Genomic DNA, 21,545 nt, shown 5'->3' with positions numbered 1-21,545 from the left:
CAAAACGGAGGCGGAGCATGACGTGGGACACAGCTTTGATCCTCTTTAAAGTCGTCAGCTCCGACACCTGCAAGCTGGAAAACAGCATCAATCCACTCATTCAAAGAAATCAGTCGCTGTAGCTTCAAAGCAGAGAAACAAACAAACCCAGAGGTTGGATAAATAATTATACACTCCCATTTAATGTTTGATACAGTTAGCTGATGCATTTTCTGAACTCTAATGGAGTTGGATAACTGCGAAAAATCACTTAACGTGTAGTGTGTCACAACATCTCAGGTAAAGTGATTATACTCATGTAAAAGGGGGCTGATGGGACTAGACTGTTCAGATTCAAATTGATTGGGCGACAGGAAGTAAACAAGTCACTGCAGGTTTCTGAGCCCTAACGTCAGGTGACCAAGACGACACACGTGGCAGAAATATTTAGAGAGCTGTAAAAAGACAGAGTCCACGGTAGGTTCATCTCATTCATGTACGGTACTGTCACCAAACTCTTCAGCCTATACATATATATTCATATATCTCCAAAATATTAAAAAGTACTTAATATAAAAATACAGAAGAATTGTAAAAAATGAGCAAAACATTGAATTTTATATGAAAACCATGCAAGAAAGATTCCCCATTTAGTTAAATAGTAACTCTAAGATTCAGGAAAACAAGGGAGTGAAAGGGAAGTGGTCGGATGAGAGAAGCGCAGACGAACTGCCACCGACTCGCTTTTCATGTAAACATTGTAGAGGTCCTTTTAACTTGGTTCGGCAGTGACGACTGAAGATTTTTCTCCTTGTTTTTTTTTCTTCTTTTGTTTCTTTTTTGGTCGTGTTTGAAGTAAAAGGGCCAGGGGAGGAGAGAGGGTGTGTGCTGGGACGGGGTTAGAAAGGGTGAGGGGTGAGAAAGTCCAAAGCAAACCTCGATAACAATGAGATTTAAAAAAAAAAAAAAAAAATCAATACAGACAACCTATAAAATATGGCTCTGAGTTACATAGAAAAAGCTCATCAGTGGGGAAACCTAGTCATGACAAAAGTTGGAAATATGGCAGTAGTAGCACATTACTTCAATAACGTGTCCTAGTTCAGAGATAGGTTGATGGCTAGTCAGACTAAGAGGGGATTAGATGCACCGCTGCTTCTGATTGGAGGATGAGTCTTTCTTCTTTTAAGACAGTAATCTGCAGACAAGCAGGAAGTACTAAGCGGCAGCGGGAACACAGTGGATTTAAATCTATGGGCTGACTGGTGACATCATCAGTCTCCCGTAAACCTCAGCATGGCCGCCACACTGATGCCTGCCAATCAGACACAGCAGAGAAGAGAGCAATGATGTTGATGGTGAAGATCAAACATCTCCGCTCCTGGCTGTGTGATGTCACTGACAGCTGATTTAAGTTTATGTTAAAGTTATAAAGTCTGAGAAAGGAGCTAAGATTTGTCTTAAACACAGGCAGACGGTCCAGACGCTGTTTAAAGCTCCATTTACTTCCTGTCTTTGCCCCAAAAATAGACTTGTCAGCGGTGCAGTCGTTTTCTGTTTAACACGCGTTTAAACTCACTTCTTTTACCAGCGCCACAGTCAGACTGCAAAAATGTGAGTGACACCAACAGATTTGAGCTGCCCGTAGGCTTAAAATGCTTCAGATTCACTGATAGCAAAACTAAACTTTGTGGCAAGCCTACATTCTGTATCGACCTGTATCCTCATGTGATGTCTGTGTTGTGTGTGTAAGGTCGGGGTTCCCATTTCACTGCAGGGCAACCTGCACGTGGCGAATAAAGCCTTGATTGATTGATTGATTGACATTCCTGGATCCAGACATGAAGCACCAAGAGTACAACCTGACCTCTGACAGAGACGATCTTTAAGAAATGGGTAGAAGACTAAATAAGATCTGAAATGCTTTACCTAAACTTTTCCTTGCACAAACTAAAAGGTTAATATTCCTTCATCATCTGAAGGAAATGTTTACTCTTTAAGCAAATACCCTAAGAAGCCCAAATTATACATCTGCACAGCAGGGAAGTTAGTTGTGATCAATTGTAACTTGCTGATGAACCCAGGGTGGGCGGGTTTTGTCTAATACGAGCCTGTCGGAGTGTAGAGTGAGGAGACACAAACGAGTGTTACAGTTTTCACACCTATCGGTGTGCAAACATCTGCTTGGGAGTGACATAAATTTGGTCAGCAAAGGGTCACGTCCCTGTGCCCGGTGTATCGAGAGGACAACCGTGATTCCTCTCAGAGGAAGAGCACCGACTTAACCTCGGTGTCCAGGGGCGAGTATTACAAGACCAGAGATGAGAATGCATGTGTTTTAGTCTGTCTCTATCCATGTATTACTATTTTGATTGTATTCAACCTCTCCTAGCTGAAAGCATCTCTGTGCACAACTGCCGACATGAGATTGGAGTGGGCCGGTCGCAGCCGCGTGGCGAGCGAGCGACACGGTGGGGGTCGAGCAGTGGAAAAAACAGGCTGCAGCTTTTGTTTGTTGTCGTTGGCCCTCGGGGCTTTCCGTGTGTGTAGTGACCTCATCTTACCAGCGATACCTGTGTTGTGACAACACCGAGACAGACATTGGATTTCAGGGCTTTGTGACTTCGCATTACCCCGATACCGAAACTTTTATTGCACTCGCCTACTGTGAAACACAAGCGGACGCCGGGGTATCGATTGTGTTAAACACCCTGATGGTTTCCTCTGCCAGAATATCGATGAGGCTGCCGTGGTAACAGGAGGTTCAGTCCTACAGACAGGAAGCTCATGGAGCTCTGAACAGACGCTGCTGCAGACGCACAAAGTTGAAACAGAATCCCGAATATTCATTCCTACTGTACGTTATCATGCGACTCAACACGAATTAAACAAAAACATGCATCCTACTAGAGACGGAAAACATGAACCACACTCCCGTTTCCTATCCTCACAGGGGACAAACTGGGGGAGGGGCAGAGAGAACCAGAACCCTGACTGGATGAGATGAGGTCAGAACCCCCACTGAGCAGAAAGCGAGCCCCCTCCAGACGCTGCCGTCTTCAGTATTTTTGGGTAGTAAACATTCTGTTCTTCCACATGCAACACAGCAGCTAAAAAAAAAAAAAAAGCAACACATACAGACACGATAAAGGGAAAAACATTATTTTAACCTTGAAAGCTGTAGTGTCACACTCACAAGACATTCTCAGGAGTCTGAATCAACCATCGATTGACATTCGTTAGAAGGTTTCAAAAAGAAATCAAGATCAAGGTCTAAAAAAACAAACAAAACAAAACAAAAAACAACAATAATAATAATAAGGTTACATTTTTGCATTTGCCTAAAAATCTTCTGATCAACAAACCCGGCTTATAGCTGTGTAGAAGAGCGGAAGCGTATGTACATCTGATTCACTGCACTCTTTGAAAAGTTCGGTGCCGTTTGAGAACGCAGGAATGAAGCGAGTACAGAACACAACATGCTGCTGCTGCGAGTCCTGCAAGGATCGAATCCAATAAAGTTTAAAAGCTTTTCAAAAAGAATGTCAAGTTAAAAAAAAAAAAGAAAGAAAAAAAAAACATGAATGGACTAGAAGAGGCCTTCCACTGTGGAGACTCTATCAGACTTACAGGCAGAACGACGCCACAGTCAGTATGAAAAACACAACGTGGCAGGAATGACCGAGGGGGGGTGGAGACGATGTGAAGCATGTGTGTGTGCAGAATGAGTCATGACTCCCTTCCTCGGTGTGACAGTTCGGTTGGTGGGGTGACAGATGATGCTGATGAAGAGGAGAGAGGAGGAACTCAGATGGATTAATCGAGGTTGAGGGGGAAGGTGGTGGGCAAGTCTTCTCCTCCCCGGATCAATGATGAGGAGCTGGGGAGGGGGTCGATTTCGTCTCCAGTCTCCTTAATGGTGGGGATGCGAGCCTCCTCCTCCTCGGACAGGGGCACGAACTCAGGATGGGCCATGAAGCTGTGGATGGAGCTACGGGACTCTGGGCTCTCCAGCCCCGCGTACAGGGAGCTACGGAACGCATTCACCACCTTAATCTGAAACAAAGAGAGGAAACGAACGTCAGAGGAGGTCTCGTAGGTGGGCAGCCATTTCTACACAAACAAAAACAAAACTGGCAGCAGGGGCTGATGGGACACGTGGCGGTCGTGCGTCTGAATCTGGGCACGGAAATGAGAAAAAAAAAAAAAACACAACGAGTGGAACAGCTGAATGAGAACACGGTTGGAAAGCTGAAAATATCCACAAAACATCAACGCAAAAAGGTCAAAAAAGGTCAATGCTGGAGGCAGCTCATAGCAGGAAGTGCATCAAAAAAAACCACAACAAAAACAAAAGCATCATCAGGGAGTCACATGTGGAGAAGCACTGAATCACAATCACCACAGTACGCACACCTGCACACAAACACACACGTCTGCAGGGAGAGTTTGATTGATGCTTCCTCTACATCTATAATTCTGCTTTTTAATATCTGACAGTTAAATATTGATACAATGTGTCCAAAAGTCTGTGGACACCTTAGTTACGGTTAAACTGGGTTCTTAATGTATGAGCACATCGACGAAAGAATGCATCATCACATGTTTTATCTTTCTACACACGAACTCATGCCTAGTTAACTTTTAGCCATCACAGCCGACTTAACCTTAACAAAACCGCCACTGTAACCGTCACTTCACTAATGTTCAAAAACCCCATTTAAACCAGCGCAGATCTCACAATTAGCAATGTTAACTAAAATTATCTGATGTGTTCGTTTATCCCTGAGCTGGCACTCAGTCTCAAAACTTCCTGACAGAAGACGCTGCATGTTATCAACCCGCTCCCCCACTCGTCTAGCTCCAGATGTCGAAGCTGTATGCGCTCCCATTCAGCCACTGCAGTATTAATGAGGACGGATGCTGGCGCTGGGTGATGAGGCCTGACACACAGTGGGTGTTGTAGTTCTTTCCAGAGTGGATGGATTGGGGCTGGGCTCTGTTTTTGTCCCCCCTTTCTTTTTTCTTTTTTTTTTTACCAAACTGGAAAAATATTTACTAATAATTCTTTTTGTACATTGGGGAATCGTCACATTGTGTCACACTGAAAGAGTAATAGGATTACCTGAAACGTAATACAGACTACAAACATATTTGTTTTCAGATTTTCTCTCACTGGAAAGCCGGGGCTAACACCAGGACAAACGCACTCATACTACATAATACAGTAAAGGGTGTGAATGGTCTTGATTCACCCAGCCTTCGTGATCTCATACCTGATGAGAGATCACCCAAAATGACTCAAAAACACATGCTCGTAAGGACAAGTCTTTCGTTACATTTGTAAGAGATCAGTCTCTGAGAATGAATTCCTAAACTGAACTTTAAAAAAATTTAAGCACAGTATGAAATGCATCTGTGGAGCTATTTGTTTAGACAAAATTCTTATTCTGCTGCCCAGTTTTAGATGACAAGTTTGTTAAATAAAAATTATACTGTAGGGAAAAAAAGGCATAATCACGAACACAGAAGCGTCTTTATTTGTATGGTGCTTAAATAACTGATTAAAATTTCAGTTTCAGTAAATTTGTATTATTTTTAAAGCCAATGGGTATTTTGTAAACCTTAGTTTACAAAACTAATTGAATTATTTGAATTTTCTTCATTCGCAATCTCAGTGACACTGAAATTATGTGCTCAGCCAACAGAGCCCGCATGAACCAATCACAGCGCTTCCCTGCACTGGGCAGCCTGAAATCAGGTTCAGGCAATACAGCATCGCCTCGCATGATTATAGTCCCAAAGTGGAAAAACCTGGATCGGATTCAACTTCTTTGTCTACAAAGAAGGTTTAATTAACAGGAATGTCCCACAATGTAACAGTGACAGCAACAGTGGCCTAAAAACCCCCAAACATTTTCTTCTGAGAGATTCATTGGATGATTTTTACATTTTAAACTGTGAAAGCAGTGTTCGCATTCCACGAAAGTGTAATAAAACCATTTTTGCCACTAAAACCAACAATTAATATTAAATTTTATCCTCCCGAGTCGGTTCCTGCGTGTTAAAAGTTTTCCCCATTGGATGAAAGGGTTACTTTGACTCGAAAAACGGGCTCCGACTGCGGTTTGTAGCCACTCCAGTTCTTGGCCTGATTGTTGGAAGCTGCACCATCTGAAGTTCTCAGCGCTTACCTGGGAAAGTGAAATCTGGAGGCTTGTGACTGGGAGGTCTAATCTGAATCTGGCTATGATTTAACCTCAATGCATGATCTCATCTATGCAAATAAGATATAAATACCATAAACTAACTGTCCTGCAGCAAACTGACTTTCTGGGGTCACTGCTGGTTGGAGGGCACGTTTTACCAACTCGGCTATGATGGCGTCAGCGGGAATACCGAAATATTTCAGCCGATCCCCGACCCCAGTAAACACCACACACATAACAAACACAATCTCACTGTTAAGCATTTCTAATCACGTTCCGAGTGAGAATCGTTTTGTCCTCGGCCTGCTCTCCTCTCTCGGCCTAAAGTCGTTTTCTGTGTGATGAATCCGCAGAGGCTGCAGCTGATCACACTGATTTATACGCACCAGTAGACACTCTTCATTATAATTAATAACCCTGCAGTTCAAAGCTCTCTATTACTGAACCACAAGAGAGCTGCAGGCTGAGCTCTGCAGCTTAGAGCATGCATGCAACAACCACAAACACTCGTGCATACACAAAGCTCACAAGTTAAAAAGCTCTTGGCTGTTAAACCACGAGGGAGACTTGCTGAGCCTGACAGATTTAACCCTACACAGGATTAACCCATAAAATTATCTCAATGACCAGGATGTTGCCTCAGAGAAATAGAGGGGGAAAAAGCAACAAAGAAAATGGGACGGGGAAATGAGAGCGATTCATCGTCTCTTTCTCTTCTAGTAGGTCACACGTGCCTTTAGTGACTTGTCAGGCACCAAGTCTCATCATGGGTTAATAGATGCATGGTGAGAGTTTAATTCTTCATGCAGGATGGAAGTGATGGAAGCAATAACAAGAAAAAAAGATGAATATAAAAGCACAGGAAGGTGAAGTGGACAGCACATGGAAGCAGAGAGATGGAAACAGATCAGGTTGTCTGCAGGCTCTCTCAGTACTTTTTTCTCTGGCTTTTACAGTCAAACTGCAGTTCACACTGGTGTCTATTCAAAGCCGTAATGTACGTACTGAACACTTTAAAAGGATTTAATAAAACACATTCAGTGTAATTTTTCCTGTACAGTAGAGCTGAAAATGTTTGAATGTGCTAGAAATGCTGAACTGAATGAAAGAAACATCTGAATGCTGCAACAAATCATCTAAAAGAATCTTAAACCTTTGTTTCTCACTCGCACCACTGTTCGAATGAAGCAGGGTAACATGAAGCTAATTAGCAAGCTTTAAAGATGTTCACTTTTTCTCCAAATCTGCTTTTTAATATCTTGTGATGTTCAGCTCTTACTATACTCACATCTTCAAACTTGTTTACTTATAGATTTCAGCAGCAGCATCACAGCTTTATTTGCGGTTTTAATTGCAGTGATTGCAAACGGAGCTTTTTCACCTCGCTGCTGGTTTACATTTAAAGCTCTCCACCAAACCTTTGGGGGGCTTTTATTGTAAAGCTGCGGTAGACAATACAACTTAGCCACAAGTGTGATTAGAAGAGCTTTCTAAGCTATGCTCCTTGTGAAGGAAGGAAAGTAGAAAAAGAAAGAAAAGTTTCTATTTAGTGAGCACAGGTTCAATAATTGCATTATCTTTATTGCTACCCTGCAGTGGGCTATTCCCAATTCCACCACTTCCAGTTAATAAATAGCCTAGACACACTCTTCACATGAAAAATTCCAGATTAGTTCAGGGCGTGCAGACACCCGGTTACGACAGCAGCAGTGGAATGGCTTCAGTGTCGGTAAGTCATGCAACGTTCAAACAGAGGAAAAAAAAGACAGAGTCCAGCCTGGTGGAGCGTGCTGTTAGCTGGCCTCCAGTCACCGACTCACTGCCTGCAGTGGAGGAGGAAGCAGCAGCAGCGGGGGGCAGAGCCCCACCCGAGTTGGTGAGAGAGGAGGAGGAGCTAAGCCCTATGTGGGTGGGGCTAGAGAGAGTTTTGGCAGCAGTGGCATCATTGTGCTGGCTGACGACGGACGGCTGGCGGCGCAGGGCACCGGGCACCGCCGCCTGGCTCGTCTGGAAGGTATAGACCACATCCATCTGAAGGAAGGACAGTCACAACACACTGTTAGAGAGCAGAGAGAGCAAGGAGACAGCACAGAGGAACAGATTTCTGCAGAGGTTAGAGACAGTGCAGTCTGACCTTTTAATTCATTCGGACGTAAAGAAGAGGTAGCGCAAGTACAGCGATGAAGACAAGCACATCGGATTAAATTACTCAATTTCAGGGTAGTTTACATTTAGTGTTAGCTGGCAGGAAACAGTGCAATGGCATTAGCTGATAAAATGTTGTGCATCAATCTACGATGAGACTCATCTATGTCATGCTTTGCTGCTAACAGCGTGACTGGGACTGTATCAGTCTGAATATGTCACACATTCAGTGGTAAGATTTAAAATTGTCCTGACAAAAGGGTGACGCTATGTTTTCAATGAAAGTTGGCACTGGTTCTGAGCCTTTCCCTGTCATACTGACTTGAATTAATCATCCAACCACAGAGATCAAAACTGTAAAAAAATCATCTGATCAAAACCAACTAATATTTCATTTCATTCATCAAGATCAGTGCCGATGAAATAGACGGATTTTATTAAGTGGATCCGTTCTTTATTTTCTGTCATGTATGTATACACTGATGCTGGATGGTCATTTTAAACTTTGCAAAGTTTCAAATAATGGATGATTTTGAATTGTGAATCATGGAATGCTTCTCTGTCAGAAGCTGGGTATCATACTGTCCCCACACTGAACAGACTGTATCCAGCATTTAAATTCAACAGTTAGTTTTACTGAAAGAAAACAAATGGACATTATGGCAGTAAGAAACTTTCTGATTTTCCATTGAGGTATTTCTTGCATATTTAGTACATTTGTTAAAGAAAAAGCAAAATAAAATATCAAATCTTCCAGTGGGATAACCTCTGCAGTCCTTATCTGTGCTGCTGCAATACAGAAAAACTGAGCTACTGACACTTTTAGCAGGTAGAGACACTAGAATATGAAGGAGAAACAAAGATGAGAAGAGGAGAATGAGAAGGAGATCAGGACAGAGGAGAAGTTGTAACAGCAAGGAGAAGTTTGAGAGCTGTCATTTAGTTAGTGTCAAAATGTGAAAATCCTCTGACAGAACGAAGGGATGAAGAAAGAAATGGAACAGTGAATAAAGAGCTTTTGAATCAGGCTTACGGCACTCTGAGAGAGAGAGAGCTGAGACAGGAGAAAGAGAAATGTGTCATTTGGAATGACTGATAAAGTTTCTGCAGCGAGGTGCTGCATGTAGCAATTATTCCCCCACTGTGTCTGACTGTTGAGGCGTTGAGCGGCACAACACTGCCCACCAGGATTAGAGAGGAAGAGGACAGGAAGAGGAGCGTGGAGAGATAAGAACCTAATTAGCTTGCAGCCTTTCGTCGCCTCCCTCTCCATCCCCGCTTCCTCCCATCCTCCCATCCCGAGAGGACAACACTGATATTACAGATACACAGCCCGAAGAGAAAAAGGAGAGCGTCCTCAGTTCTGTACAGCAGATCCGATGGCAGACAGAGAGAAGTGGAGGAGAAACATCCGCCTTTCACGACACCGATTTACGTGGACCGGGTGAAGATTATCGTAAACCGCACACGTGGATCAGGGTTTTCCGCTCCACCTGAAATCACACTTGCCCTCGCCTGTTCATTTGTACCCGCTCTGAAGCTTTCAATCAGATTATGTGATGAATGAGCATTTTAACCTCTAGACATTTACCAGCTCACCGGTAACACATCGATGGTTAGGGTTTTGTTTTAGCTTCATGCAAAACAGGCACGTTTTAAATGAAGTATCATTTATTAAATTTGATATTGCCAGATTTTCCTACAGTTCCTATATGAAACCACCGACTTACTAAATAATTAATTTGTATTCTTACAGTTTTAGTCTGTTTGTGTGATAGATAGTGTATTTTGGATGTTTAATAGTCTACTTTCCAGTTTTTTTTCTGAACAGCTGTTGAACACTTTGGCCATCACCTGCTGTTTTAATCAAGGTATAATGTATAACACAATAATAAAAAGGACAAATGATGGAGAAGCACCAGAGCTCTGGATTAAGAAGCTACACTTATTTGTTTTGGTGTTTTATTTGGAAGAGGTCTGGTTTAAAATGAAGTCTTATTTTCTGTCAGTTACAGAATTGAGTGAAGAAGCAGAGAGTCAGTGTTTCTTCAGAGGTCAAACTGAGAAACTCAAGACGACAAACCAGAAAAAATTCGCTATTATTATTCAGACCTGGTTACCCTCTGGCCTCAGTAAGTACAAGCAAGCCCACTGGTAAGAGGAAAACACCTGACCTCGCTGACTCCATGTGTGTGCGCGTGGGAGCAGAGCGATGACTACTGTTACTGTAAGTGGGCGTTAGCATGGAGGCTAATGAAGCCCACAGAGACTGAATGGAACTGCCCGTGGACATGCTAAAGCTCAGTGAGCTGTCCTGTAGGAGGAGGATAACACAGACAAGTTCCAGCGTACGAGAACAGCGACTAGTAAGAACACCAGCTAGATTTCAATCCAAATGCAATGTAGCATGAAGTTAGTTTACTGACATAATAATTCACTAATGACACTTACTCTCCAATTCTGATGGAAGAAAAAGATGATAGCATTCGTGTTTTAAAATCAAATCCGGTTTATCTCTTCCTCTGATTAGAGGAGTGTTGACTCTTGTTTTTTCTTTGTCCTTTGTGCTGTTTTTGCTCTCGGTCGCTCTTTTTGTTTACTTTGTGGTTTATTTTGTGACTTTTTTTTCCCTGACCCATGTTATTGGTTTGATTGTGTCTTATTGCTTTCTTTTTAACCCCTCTCTCTTCCTTGCTGTCTGAATTTAGTCGGAATTTCAATCAGTCTTTGCCAGGCTGTTGCATTTTCAACTTCCTCTTGTTCCTCAGTCTTCCTTAGATTCACCCCATGTTTTAGATTCAGTGCTTTTTTTGGACTAACCAGCCTAATTGTGCTGCAGGTTTTCTAACTAACTTTCTCTTTACCCTTTCTGCGTGTCTGTCTCTGTGATTCTGTATTTGGATCAACCTTGCGGTTCTTAGAAGTGTTCCTAAAGATTTGCTCACTAAATCTGGCTTTGTTATTATTTAATCAGTAACTTTTTCAAAAAGCGTGACTTTTTAATTTCTTGTGGTTTCCCTCAGGTTACACAGGAATTGAAAGTCCGGATGGAAACAGGTGGATGGAGACACGCTTGCTGACATGACTGATTAATTTACTGACTAATGAAAGTACTCAGGAAGGTTTCTGCCGCTGTAGCCGTCTTTAATTTCTGTTTTTTAATAAAGTGGTTCTGTGCCGAAGCTCTGCAGCAGAGTGTGAAATTGACAGGACAACATCTGCAGTTGAGTGTGTGTGTTTAATCTTCAGTTCAATTACACACACACACACAGACACACAGTGTGTGTCACAGAGGTGCCGACATGAAGCTGCAGTCGGAGATACAGCTACGGTAAACTTTTATCGAGAGTTCTGGTTGACTGCACTATGTTGTACAGTATACATATGATAAAGACTCTACAGGCTTCATTTGGCGTCTGATCTGAGATGGATGCTGACAGAGTTTAGAGGCTCCACATGGAAAGTTTGCAGAGCCAATCAGGCTTTGCGGCACAGCTCCACGCACTCATTAAATGTAGATACTGTGCTTTCTGTATATATTTTTTCTCCTAAGCGGCGGTCAGCTTGACTTCAAAGATTTTTTTACACCCTCCAGCTGTTAATTTCACCGTAAAGCAGCTTGATGCAGTTTACCACTTACTGCTTTTATCTCAGTAAGAGATGGTAAGGAGATTTCCATGTATCTGAAAAAAGGTAATTTTTTCTTTTCTTGCAACGAGAAGAGAACGTCAATAAGAAAAAAGATGTACTGTACTGTGAGAGCGCAGAAAATGTGTAGAGCATTTTATGTTGAATGAAAGTGAACTTGTCGTTTTGCAACAGAGTCTGGCTGGTCACCAGTGGTGATAAGCCAATGCTTGAGGTGATGCTCTGCTTGAAAAACACAAATGATGTTCGAGAGATCTGAAATAAAAACTTTGGTAAGGAATTTGTTGATTGTGAACCAGATCAAAAATGGACCCGGCTGTTGGATTCCATCGATTGTGATGCATTCAGGTGTCTGCTGGAAAAAATATTTTTATTAAAGTCTCTCTTTGTCATCTTGATGAGAGAATGCCTCTCAAACAACAATTCAGATAAGACAATAGACCAAAAACAAAACAAGCCCTCAGCCGTTGCCATCAAAGGGGGAAACTGATAACAGAAGTAACCTGCAGTAGGTGATAAAGTTAGACATGTCGAGGAGCCGAGGCGAGCATACCTGTGTCTGGATGCGGTTCAGACCTCTGAACCAGAGAATCTGGCCTCTCCTCAGCTCCATCTCGGCGTGGTCGATCTCATCCGTGCCTTCGTTCAGCTCCTCCTCGGGAATCTCCTCCTTTGTGATACCGTGACCGGCCTCCTTCAGGAACTTCAAGTGGTGTGTGGGGATGGCCGAGATCAGCTGAGGTTGAGAGAAAACCATCGTCAGCAGATCAGATCTGGTGGTGTTTACGCCAAATCAGCAGATGAAAACAGCTGACAATATCCGATAACATCGATGGTCAAACTAATAAAACGTTTTATGAATATATAAAGACAGCCTGTGCTATAGGACAAGTTTAAAAAATGTATGAGAACTGCATTATGGGAAATGTAGGATCCTTTGGAGTGTGACTGATTAAAGTCCTCACAAGTTAATAATTCACGTGTTAATATGTGTAGTGTATAATGACTCAAAAATAGACAAAAAGCAGGGTGTGCAGGGTGCTTTCCCAATCTAGGACCAAGACTTATGTGAGACAACAGGACTAAGGTGTTACTAAGAGGTTGTAGGAAGTATTTTGGGTAAAGTTTGCCAAATTTATTTTAAAAGATAAAAAGCTAACAAATGAACTCATTACTTATCAGCGCTTTCATTTTTTTTTCTTTTACTAACAAGCAAAATGTTGCTAAAGCTGCACTGAAGCTTGATTTGACCTCAATTTTAAAACATAATATACAAAAACTAATGAAGCACAATTAACTTGTAAGTTGGTTATGCAATCATTATTTTCCTATTGCTGGTGAACTATCTGTTCATGGTTGTTAAAAGAGAGCGGAGAGACACCCAGCATCCTGCTGGAGCTGCACATCAGCTTTTTATATCTCTGTCACCCTCCTCTCTCTCTCCGTTAGAAACAAAAGATGTTTTTACCTCTTAAATAAATCACAGACTTCAGATGAGTCTGTTTCTGTTAGCATATTTCTGTCTCTCTGCCCTCCACCTGAACCCAGCAGGCTAGCTATGACTGAACAGTTTTGCTGTGTGTTTGCATGCTAACAGGATCATGCGTGTGATGGCGCGTTCGTGCGCGTCCACAGAGGCGCTGACACGCCGGGTTTGTTTTCCCTCGGCCCTCGTAAACAGGAGTCGCATAGCTTTCATGTGCTGAGCTCATTACCATGGCGATGGTCGTGATGGCAACACCGCAGCAGCGCGAGTGTGACAGGCAACAGTTTTCTGCCATAAACCTCACATATCCACCTCTTCATCAGCTCCTGGGTACACGCTGCTTATTCTCACAGCTCGGGCTGGTGTTTGTTCTGCTCAGCTGTTTGTGCACTTGAGGTTTTTGTCTCACCTGTCCCCACAGCAGCTCTCCCACGCCGATGAAAACGCACCACAGCCACTGGTCGATGGTCAGAGCCGTGCAGGAGAACGGCTTTCCTCCGAACTGAACAATGACGATCTGGGAAGGAAACAAGCAAGCGGCATGTCAGCCGTGTGAACGGAGCAATAATAGTAAACTTTTAGTCGGCAGATCTGGTGGTTTAACAAAGTTATGTTAGACTATTCTATAGTGTGAGATTGGTAATACTTTTACTCATACATTAGTCCAATGCTAATGTTAAGGCAAATAAATGAGATGACAGGGTAACAGAGGAAACTCCAATTTCCAGTGTTACAGGTGGGAGAATCAGTGACACCTGCACTGACCACTGGCACCCAAAAGAGACAGAAACGACACAACTTATTATTAACTACTAAGGTTTTTCGCCATTTGGGCACTACTTTTTAAATAATACCAAGGTGAGGTGTTAGTTAAGTTGCCAATACCTTCTCTGTCATTTACTGTAATCATTAGCCAGCTAACTACAGAATCAACACGACCACCACCTTTCTATTGTCAACCTTTCGACACTTTGTCCCCCACACAGCACAGGCAACTGCTCATCTCGTGATCTTCCACCTGTTTTTGGTCAACATTTTGGATGTGTGTGATTCATCGTACCACCAGTCCTACTGTTAAGGTCTTAACCTGATGTGCTGATGTCTTCTCACCATTTCTAATTCAGTGAAAAAAAAACCATCAGAAGGTTTCAGCTAAACTCTTTTAAATGTAACCAAACTATGTGGAGCAAAAATGCAGCTGCAGCTACTGAGACCATGAATCCATCCAGACTCAGCGGTAACATAACAGGAAAACCTTGGTAGCACTAAAGGATGTTGAAGGTGTTACCTGCAGAGCGAAGGTCCCCAGTACAACGCTGCAGAAGATAGGGTTCCTGTAGACACCTTCGAACACGTTCCTCTCTCCGTGGATCTTCCTGGCATTGATTTCGTTGAAGAGCTGCATCATGACGAACACGTTGAACACGATGGTGTAGTGCTCTGACGGTGGGGAGTGCAAGGGAGTGTTTCGCCCACTGTCGATGTCGAAAAAGTTCTCACCTGATAAAAGATGAAGGAAAATACCCCAAAAATGTATCTCAACTGTTTCGACAATGATTAACAAACAGCAGCGTCTTAGTATCAATGCATTACTCCAGAACCAGGTTTACACCCAACTTGGATGGAGTCAGACTCACCAGCGAAGAGCAGGGTAAAGATGATGACGAGCTGGTACACAGCATGGCCAAGTATGTTCTTCATCATGGTCCTAGAGATGAGGGGCTTGTCCCGACCGTAGGGTTTACGTAGCAGCAGAGACTCAGTGGGCGGCTCCGTGGCAAGAGCGAGAGATGCCAGAGTGTCCATGATGAGGTTGACCCAGAGCATCTGGACAGCTTTCAGGGGAGAGTCCTTTTGGAGAAGGAGGAGTAGTTTAATTTACGAGAAGAGAATATAACATCAGGGATATAACAGAATACAAATATGATTCAGCAACCAAACAACAGGGAAACATACAAAAAAAATCCTTATGATCTTTAAAATGTTTTTCTGCAATTGCACCATGTCTACTCCCAGTTTGTGCTCCTGGTTGGGTCTGTTTGTGGACCTCTTGCAGACCAGCAAAGAGCATTACTCCCAACTACAGCTTTGAAATTCCCACGTTTACAGCATGAGAAACTGTTTTGGTCAAATTTTCCTTATTGTGACAACTGGAATGGTGTGACTGGTTTCAAATTTTGAAAAGGTATCTCGTGATCAAAAGACCCTGTTAAATGCCACCTGCTTGAAAAGATGGACTCAGTTCAGTTGGACTCAAATGTAGTATAAACGTGTATTCATACTAGATGACTGAACTCCAATGCTTTCTCAATGACACAGTAACACACACGGTAAATAACAAACCTATAAAACATGTGAGAGGACAGTGTGACCACTACTGACAGAGGAGCTGAGATGCTGAGAAGAACTGATCATTCAGGGAGCATGCTCTGACACGGTACAGGGCAATGAGTGGCCTGCTGTCTGGAACAAATATGGAATCTCTGTGATTCAAAAAATGTTGCCACTGATACTGATGAAGTTATTGTTTAAGAAGGTTCAGGGAACCTCATGGTGGACACATCCCATTTTTCACATGGTGTCTATGGTTATATCTGAACTTCCACATATTAGGATTGCATTGTTAGGAAACAAATATACGGGCAGGTTTTATACTGCTGTCACTGTGAGAACCATACTGTAAGAACTGATTTGATCTTAGTGCGTCTAACATCAAATGAGTAATTTAACTGCATAAAAAAAATGAGGAAAAAAAGTACACACACATTTCAAAGCACCCCCTCCACTTCTAAAACCCAGTTTACGCCTCTGGGTCCTGCCTCTGTTCCTCTGTACACACACCAAACACATAAATCGCCTTTTAATGATCTTTTCCGTGCACTAACAGAGACCGAGCGCCTGATGATCAGTGAGCAAAATCACAGCACAGAGACCACAGACCCGCTGAGTCCCCCGTTATATTTCAGGATTATGACGGTGACGTGTTGCCATGGTTTCAGGCTGAATCTTAGCCTACTTTGTGTTCTTCGCTCTGTAGTCGAGTTAGTTATCTGGTCTTGCCAGCTGTGAGCCTTTCAATTAATACACAGCCCCAAGACTTTCTTCTTTATTGTGTCAGGGGTTCAGCTTTCTGATTACAGGCACATTATGAAACAAAGAAAATGTGACACGGCCAACTCGCCTCCTCGCAGCACTGAGACGGTCACATCGAAATCACAAATTACTCTTTGTTTCTATGGATATTTTATCAAGCAGAGATTTAAAGATGTTTCCACAGCATGTGACGAGGTACATCAAACACACCAGCCAGCCTCAAAATCGAATCAAAACATGAGTTAATCAAAAGCATAAGTGAAGGCGATGTTTTTACCGTTTTTGAATTTGAGATGAAAACCAGCAATGACACAAACACAATTTCACACGCTGTTTATATGCAAATAGCACACTCATTTAAATAGTTTTACATTCAAAACCTTTTAAAATCTATACATTCAAAAGCATGTGATTCATTGATCACTGATTAGAGATACTGTAGCACAAATGCTAGCAGCTGCTATAGTGAACATACAGTGGCTTGCAAAAGTATTCGGCCCCCTTGAACTTTCCCACATTTCGTCACATTACAGCCACAAACATGAATCAATTTCATTGGAATTCCACGTGAAAGACCAATACAAAGTGGTGTACACGTGAGAAGTGGAACGAAAATCATACATGATTCCAAACATTTTTTTACAAATAAATAACTGCAAAGTGGGGTGTGCGTAATTATTCAGCCCCCTTTGGTCTGAGTGTAGTCAGTTGCCTTGATGAGTGCTAATGACTAAATAGAGTGCACCTGTGTGTAATCTAATGTCAGTACAAATACAGCTGCTCTGTGACGGCCTCAGAGGCTGTCTAAGAGAATATTGGGAGCAACAACACCATGAAGTCCAAAGAACACACCAGACAGATCAGGGATAAAGTTATTGAGAAATTTAAAGCAGGCTTAGGCTACAAAAAGATTTCCCAATCCTTGAACGTCCCACGGAGCACTGTTCAAGCGATCATTCAGAAATGGAAGGAGTATGGCACAACTGTAAACCTACCAAGACAAGGCCGTCCACCTAAACTCACAGGCCGAACAAGGAGAGCGCTGATCAGAAATGCAGCCAAGAGGCCCATGGTGACTCTGGGCGAGCTGCAGAGATCTACAGCTCAGGTGGGGGAATCTGTCCATAGGACAACTATTAGTCGTGCACTGCACAAAGTTGGCCTTTATGGAAGAGTGGCAAGAAGAAAGCCATTGTTAACAGAAAACCATAAGAAGTCCCGTTTGCAGTTTGCCACAAGCCATGTGGGGGACACAGCAAACATGTGGAAGAAGGTGCTCTGGACAGATGAGACCAAAGTGGAACTTTTTGGCCAAAATGCAAAACACTATGTGTGGCGGAAAACTAACACTGCACATCACTCTGAACCAGTGTTGGTCAAGTTACTTGAAAAAAGTAATCAGTAACTAATTACTGATTACTTCCCCAAAAAAGTAATCCCGTTACTTTACTGATTACTTATTTTCGAAAGTAATTAATTACTTAGTTACTTAGTTACTTTTTAAAAACACGATTTACAACCTGAGTAGGTGATAAAGCGATAGATCTGTCAACCCAATTCTACTTTTTCTGCATAATCCATCATACAAAATGTAATCAAATGGAAAAGTCTCTTTTTTTAAACTTGTTTTATCCGTTTTAATCTTTTAACTTTATGCATCAAGCAAAAATTAAATTATATGCACCATTCTCTGACTTGAAGAAATTAGTTTAACATTTAAACCTATTTTCTGCACATTCCAGCACATAAAATAAAATATTTTTTGTGTTTACACTCAGTCTTTCAAATAGATGCAAGTAAAACACAGCAGAAAGTAAATAAAATCAAACACTGGCAGTCCTGTTGCTCTATTTTCACCTGTAAAGCAGGAGTTGGGTAGGCGGAGGTGTGCTCTGGTGCCGGTGTGGCGCAGCGGTCAGTGGAAGAATCCGAGAGTTTCTCTGTGAATTTCCCATTACGTCGTTGCGCACTCGGAGCTTGTTTAGGGTTTTTTTCGGTGTAAAAAGAAGTTTTCTTCCCACCACAACGGACGCTAATGTTTTTGTCACTTTTTATGGAATCAAACTCAAAGTAAGATCAGTACTTCCAAGCTTTAAACGCTGCACGCTCATACTCTCTCCCGCACTCGATATATTATCCATTGTTGATCTGCAGACAGCTGTTGTCACAAGGTCGCACTCGCTTACGTCACTGTCATGAGACATTCTCGCAAAAAAATCACGGTTTTAGTAACGCAGTAACGCAGCGTTCCTACGGGAAAGTAAGGGTAATCTAATTACCGTTTTTGCAATAGTAATCCCTTACTTTACTCGTTACTTGAGTTACAAGTAACGCGTTACTGCCCATCTCTGCTCTGAACACACCATCCCCACTGTCAAATATGGTGGTGGCAGCATCATGATCTGGGGGTGCTTCTCTTCAGCAGGGACAGGGAAGCTGGTCAGAGTTGATGGGAAGATGGATGGAGCCAAATACAGGGCAATCTTGGAAGAAAACCTCTTGGAGTCTGCAAAAGACTTGAGACTGGGGCAGAGGTTCACCTTCCAGCAGGACAACGACCCTGAACATGAAGCCAGGGCAACAATGCAATGGTTTAAAACAAAACATATCCATGTGTTAGAATGGCCCAGTCAAAGTCCAGATCTAAATCCAATCGAAAATCTGTGGCAAGATCTGAAAACTGCTGTTCACAAACGCTGTCCATCTAATCTGACTGAGCTGGAGCTGTTTTGCAAAGAAGAATGGGCAAGGATTTCAGTCTCTAGATGTGCAAAGCTGGTAGAGACAAACCCTAAAAGACTGGCAGCTGTAATTGCAGCAAAAGGTGGTTCTACAAAGTATTGACTCAGGGGGCTGAATAATTACGCACACCCCACTTTGCAGTTATTAATTTGTAAAAAATGTTTGGAATCATGTATGATTTTCGTTCCACTTCTCACGTGTACACCACTTTGTATTGGTCTTGGAATTCCAATAAAATTGATTCATGTTTGTGGCTGTAATGTGACAAAATGTGGAAAAGTTCAAGGGCGCCGAATACTTTTGCAAGCCACTGTATGTATGTGCTCAAAATCTGACACCTGACATTAAGATTCAGCCACACTGGTACTCTGCTTTTTGGTTGTGGCATTTACAAACTGCTGTTAACATACATGTGAAAAATGAAAATTTGAAATGATGTTTGGAAACAAAAAATCTAAAGCAAAACACTGCAAAGAAGAAGCACACTGAGCACACAAACCTTTGCCAAACAACTCACTCTCTGGGCAGTTCTTACTAGAATTGTATTTTTTATTTTTTTTTGTATTCACCACAATAAATTCACCTTTAAAACTTTGGCGAATTGAAGCCAAATTTAAATGGATTGCTTCCATGACCCAACACTACACCCCTTTTCAAGCTATCATTTTTACAGACAGAGTGATGACACACACGCACACAAACACAACCAAAAATAGAACATCTGCAGTTTTTTCTGCCCACTCGTACTCTAAACTTTTTTTTTTTAATAAACACAAGCAAACAATATCAAACTGTGAGACTGAATTTAGACAGAAGATTTTAAAAAATCCAGTGATAGTGATGTCCTTTTCTTTTTGGGTTGTGTGAAAACAATGTAGTTACAAACATTATGTGAGATTTTTTTTTAAATTCTCATTTACACGTGTTCGTTCCAGCTTTTTCAGCTCATATTCAGGAGGTCCCACTGAGCCGTCTGTCGTTATTCAGACTCAAACTGGTGTGCTAAATGAGCTGTAATTTCAGACATAAGCGGTTTACCTGTGTGATGCAGGCGCCTGTGAACGCCACAATCACGGCCACCACATTGACGGTCAGCTGGAACTGCAGGAACTTGGAGATGCTGTCGTAGACGTTCCTCCCCCACATGACGGCCTTGACAATACTGGTGAAGTTGTCGTCAGTCAGGATGATGTCAGATGCCTCTTTGGCCACATCTGTGCCGGCGATTCCCTGAAAGGAAGCAGAGAGGCATCATTAGTCCTTGAATAAGAGCAAACAGTCTCTGTGATGCCAAGTTTCCAACAAATACGGAAACTCTGTTCACACAAGATCCACACAAGCAATGAATCAACTCTGCTAAAAAGTGTTCATCGAAACTTTCGTATACATACATTTTTGTATTTTTATGGTATTTATGAAAAAGTTCTAAATATCTGAATCTGTGAGAAACGGTGTATTTGGAGCTAGGGTGGTGAGTTAGAGTCATAAAGTACTGGAAGAGACACAAACTACAGTTTTATTTTTTTAGATTTCAGTCAAATGACATCTCTGGGTACAAAATCACAATTTTTCTATTTTCCTCCTCATGTTTAAAACACTGCTCTTAAATTACCATCCCAAGCACCAGGTGTGGGCCTGCTGCTGTTTATTGATGCTTAAGGTAATTTCAAATCGTTCCTCCAAAAAGTCGATTGGCTCCAAAATCCATTCAATTCTCATAGGTCCTGTGTTCAAATGCCCAACTTCAGTCATGAAGATAATGTTTACAATAACCAGGCTTCCCCCTTGAGCACTACAAGACCTATAATGTAAAAGACTAAAGTCTGGCACTCTCTTCCAATCTGATTTTTTTGTCACAGGCTATGTGATTTTACATAAAGACTGCGCAGTTTGCCTTAAACATAATGTACAAAGACAAAAACTGTTGAACAAAGACAGAAACGGAAGATGCTCGGGATCACGGCTGAAGAGTGATTTGCTCAGATAAAGTGGTCCAAAAGAAAGAAAACACTTTAGATACCGTGGACACGACACTGATCACATACTTGAACATCAACCAAAGCAAAACTTGCAGCAATTTGTCTTTGCTGGAACACAAAGCAGAGAGCAGAGCAGGTGTAAGACAGTGCTGAGTTTTACAAGCAGGCTACACCAAACAACTGAAAACTCAGGATTTTATTGTTACACTGGACACTGAACTTGCTTAAAAATGCTACCGTTAGCGAAATTAATTAATGAAACCG

General features: G+C 42.2%; 1 protein-coding gene across 3 annotated transcripts in view; it reads right to left on the bottom strand.

The window, feature by feature from the left end:
- Positions 1-154: 154 nt before the first annotated feature.
- Positions 155-21,545, bottom strand: part of LOC146387482 (plasma membrane calcium-transporting ATPase 1-like) — a 129,567-nt gene continuing 108,176 nt past the window's right edge. For 2 of the 3 annotated variants that reach the window (XM_084929120.1, XM_084929122.1), the window contains 6 exons: positions 20,341-20,532; positions 15,105-15,318; positions 14,756-14,967; positions 13,877-13,984; positions 12,535-12,717; positions 155-4,035 (listed from right to left, as the gene is read on the bottom strand). In XM_084929120.1, coding sequence (XP_084785246.1) covers positions 3,796-4,035; positions 12,535-12,717; positions 13,877-13,984; positions 14,756-14,967; positions 15,105-15,318; positions 20,341-20,532 — 1,149 coding nt within the window. In that variant the 3' untranslated portion in view covers positions 155-3,795. Of the gene's footprint in view, positions 4,036-8,008; positions 8,220-12,534; positions 12,718-13,876; positions 13,985-14,755; positions 14,968-15,104; positions 15,319-20,340; positions 20,533-21,545 lie in introns of all 3 variants that reach the window. The other variant, XM_084929121.1, reaches the window with a different exon arrangement.

This window comes from Perissodus microlepis, chromosome 5 (assembly GCF_051167445.1).
Source record: "Perissodus microlepis isolate ML-2025 ecotype Zambia chromosome 5, ASM5116744v1, whole genome shotgun sequence".
NCBI lineage: Eukaryota > Metazoa > Chordata > Actinopteri > Cichliformes > Cichlidae > Perissodus > Perissodus microlepis.
The sequence above is the reverse complement of the archived record's forward strand: the minus strand, read 5'-3'. Positions and strand labels throughout refer to the sequence as shown.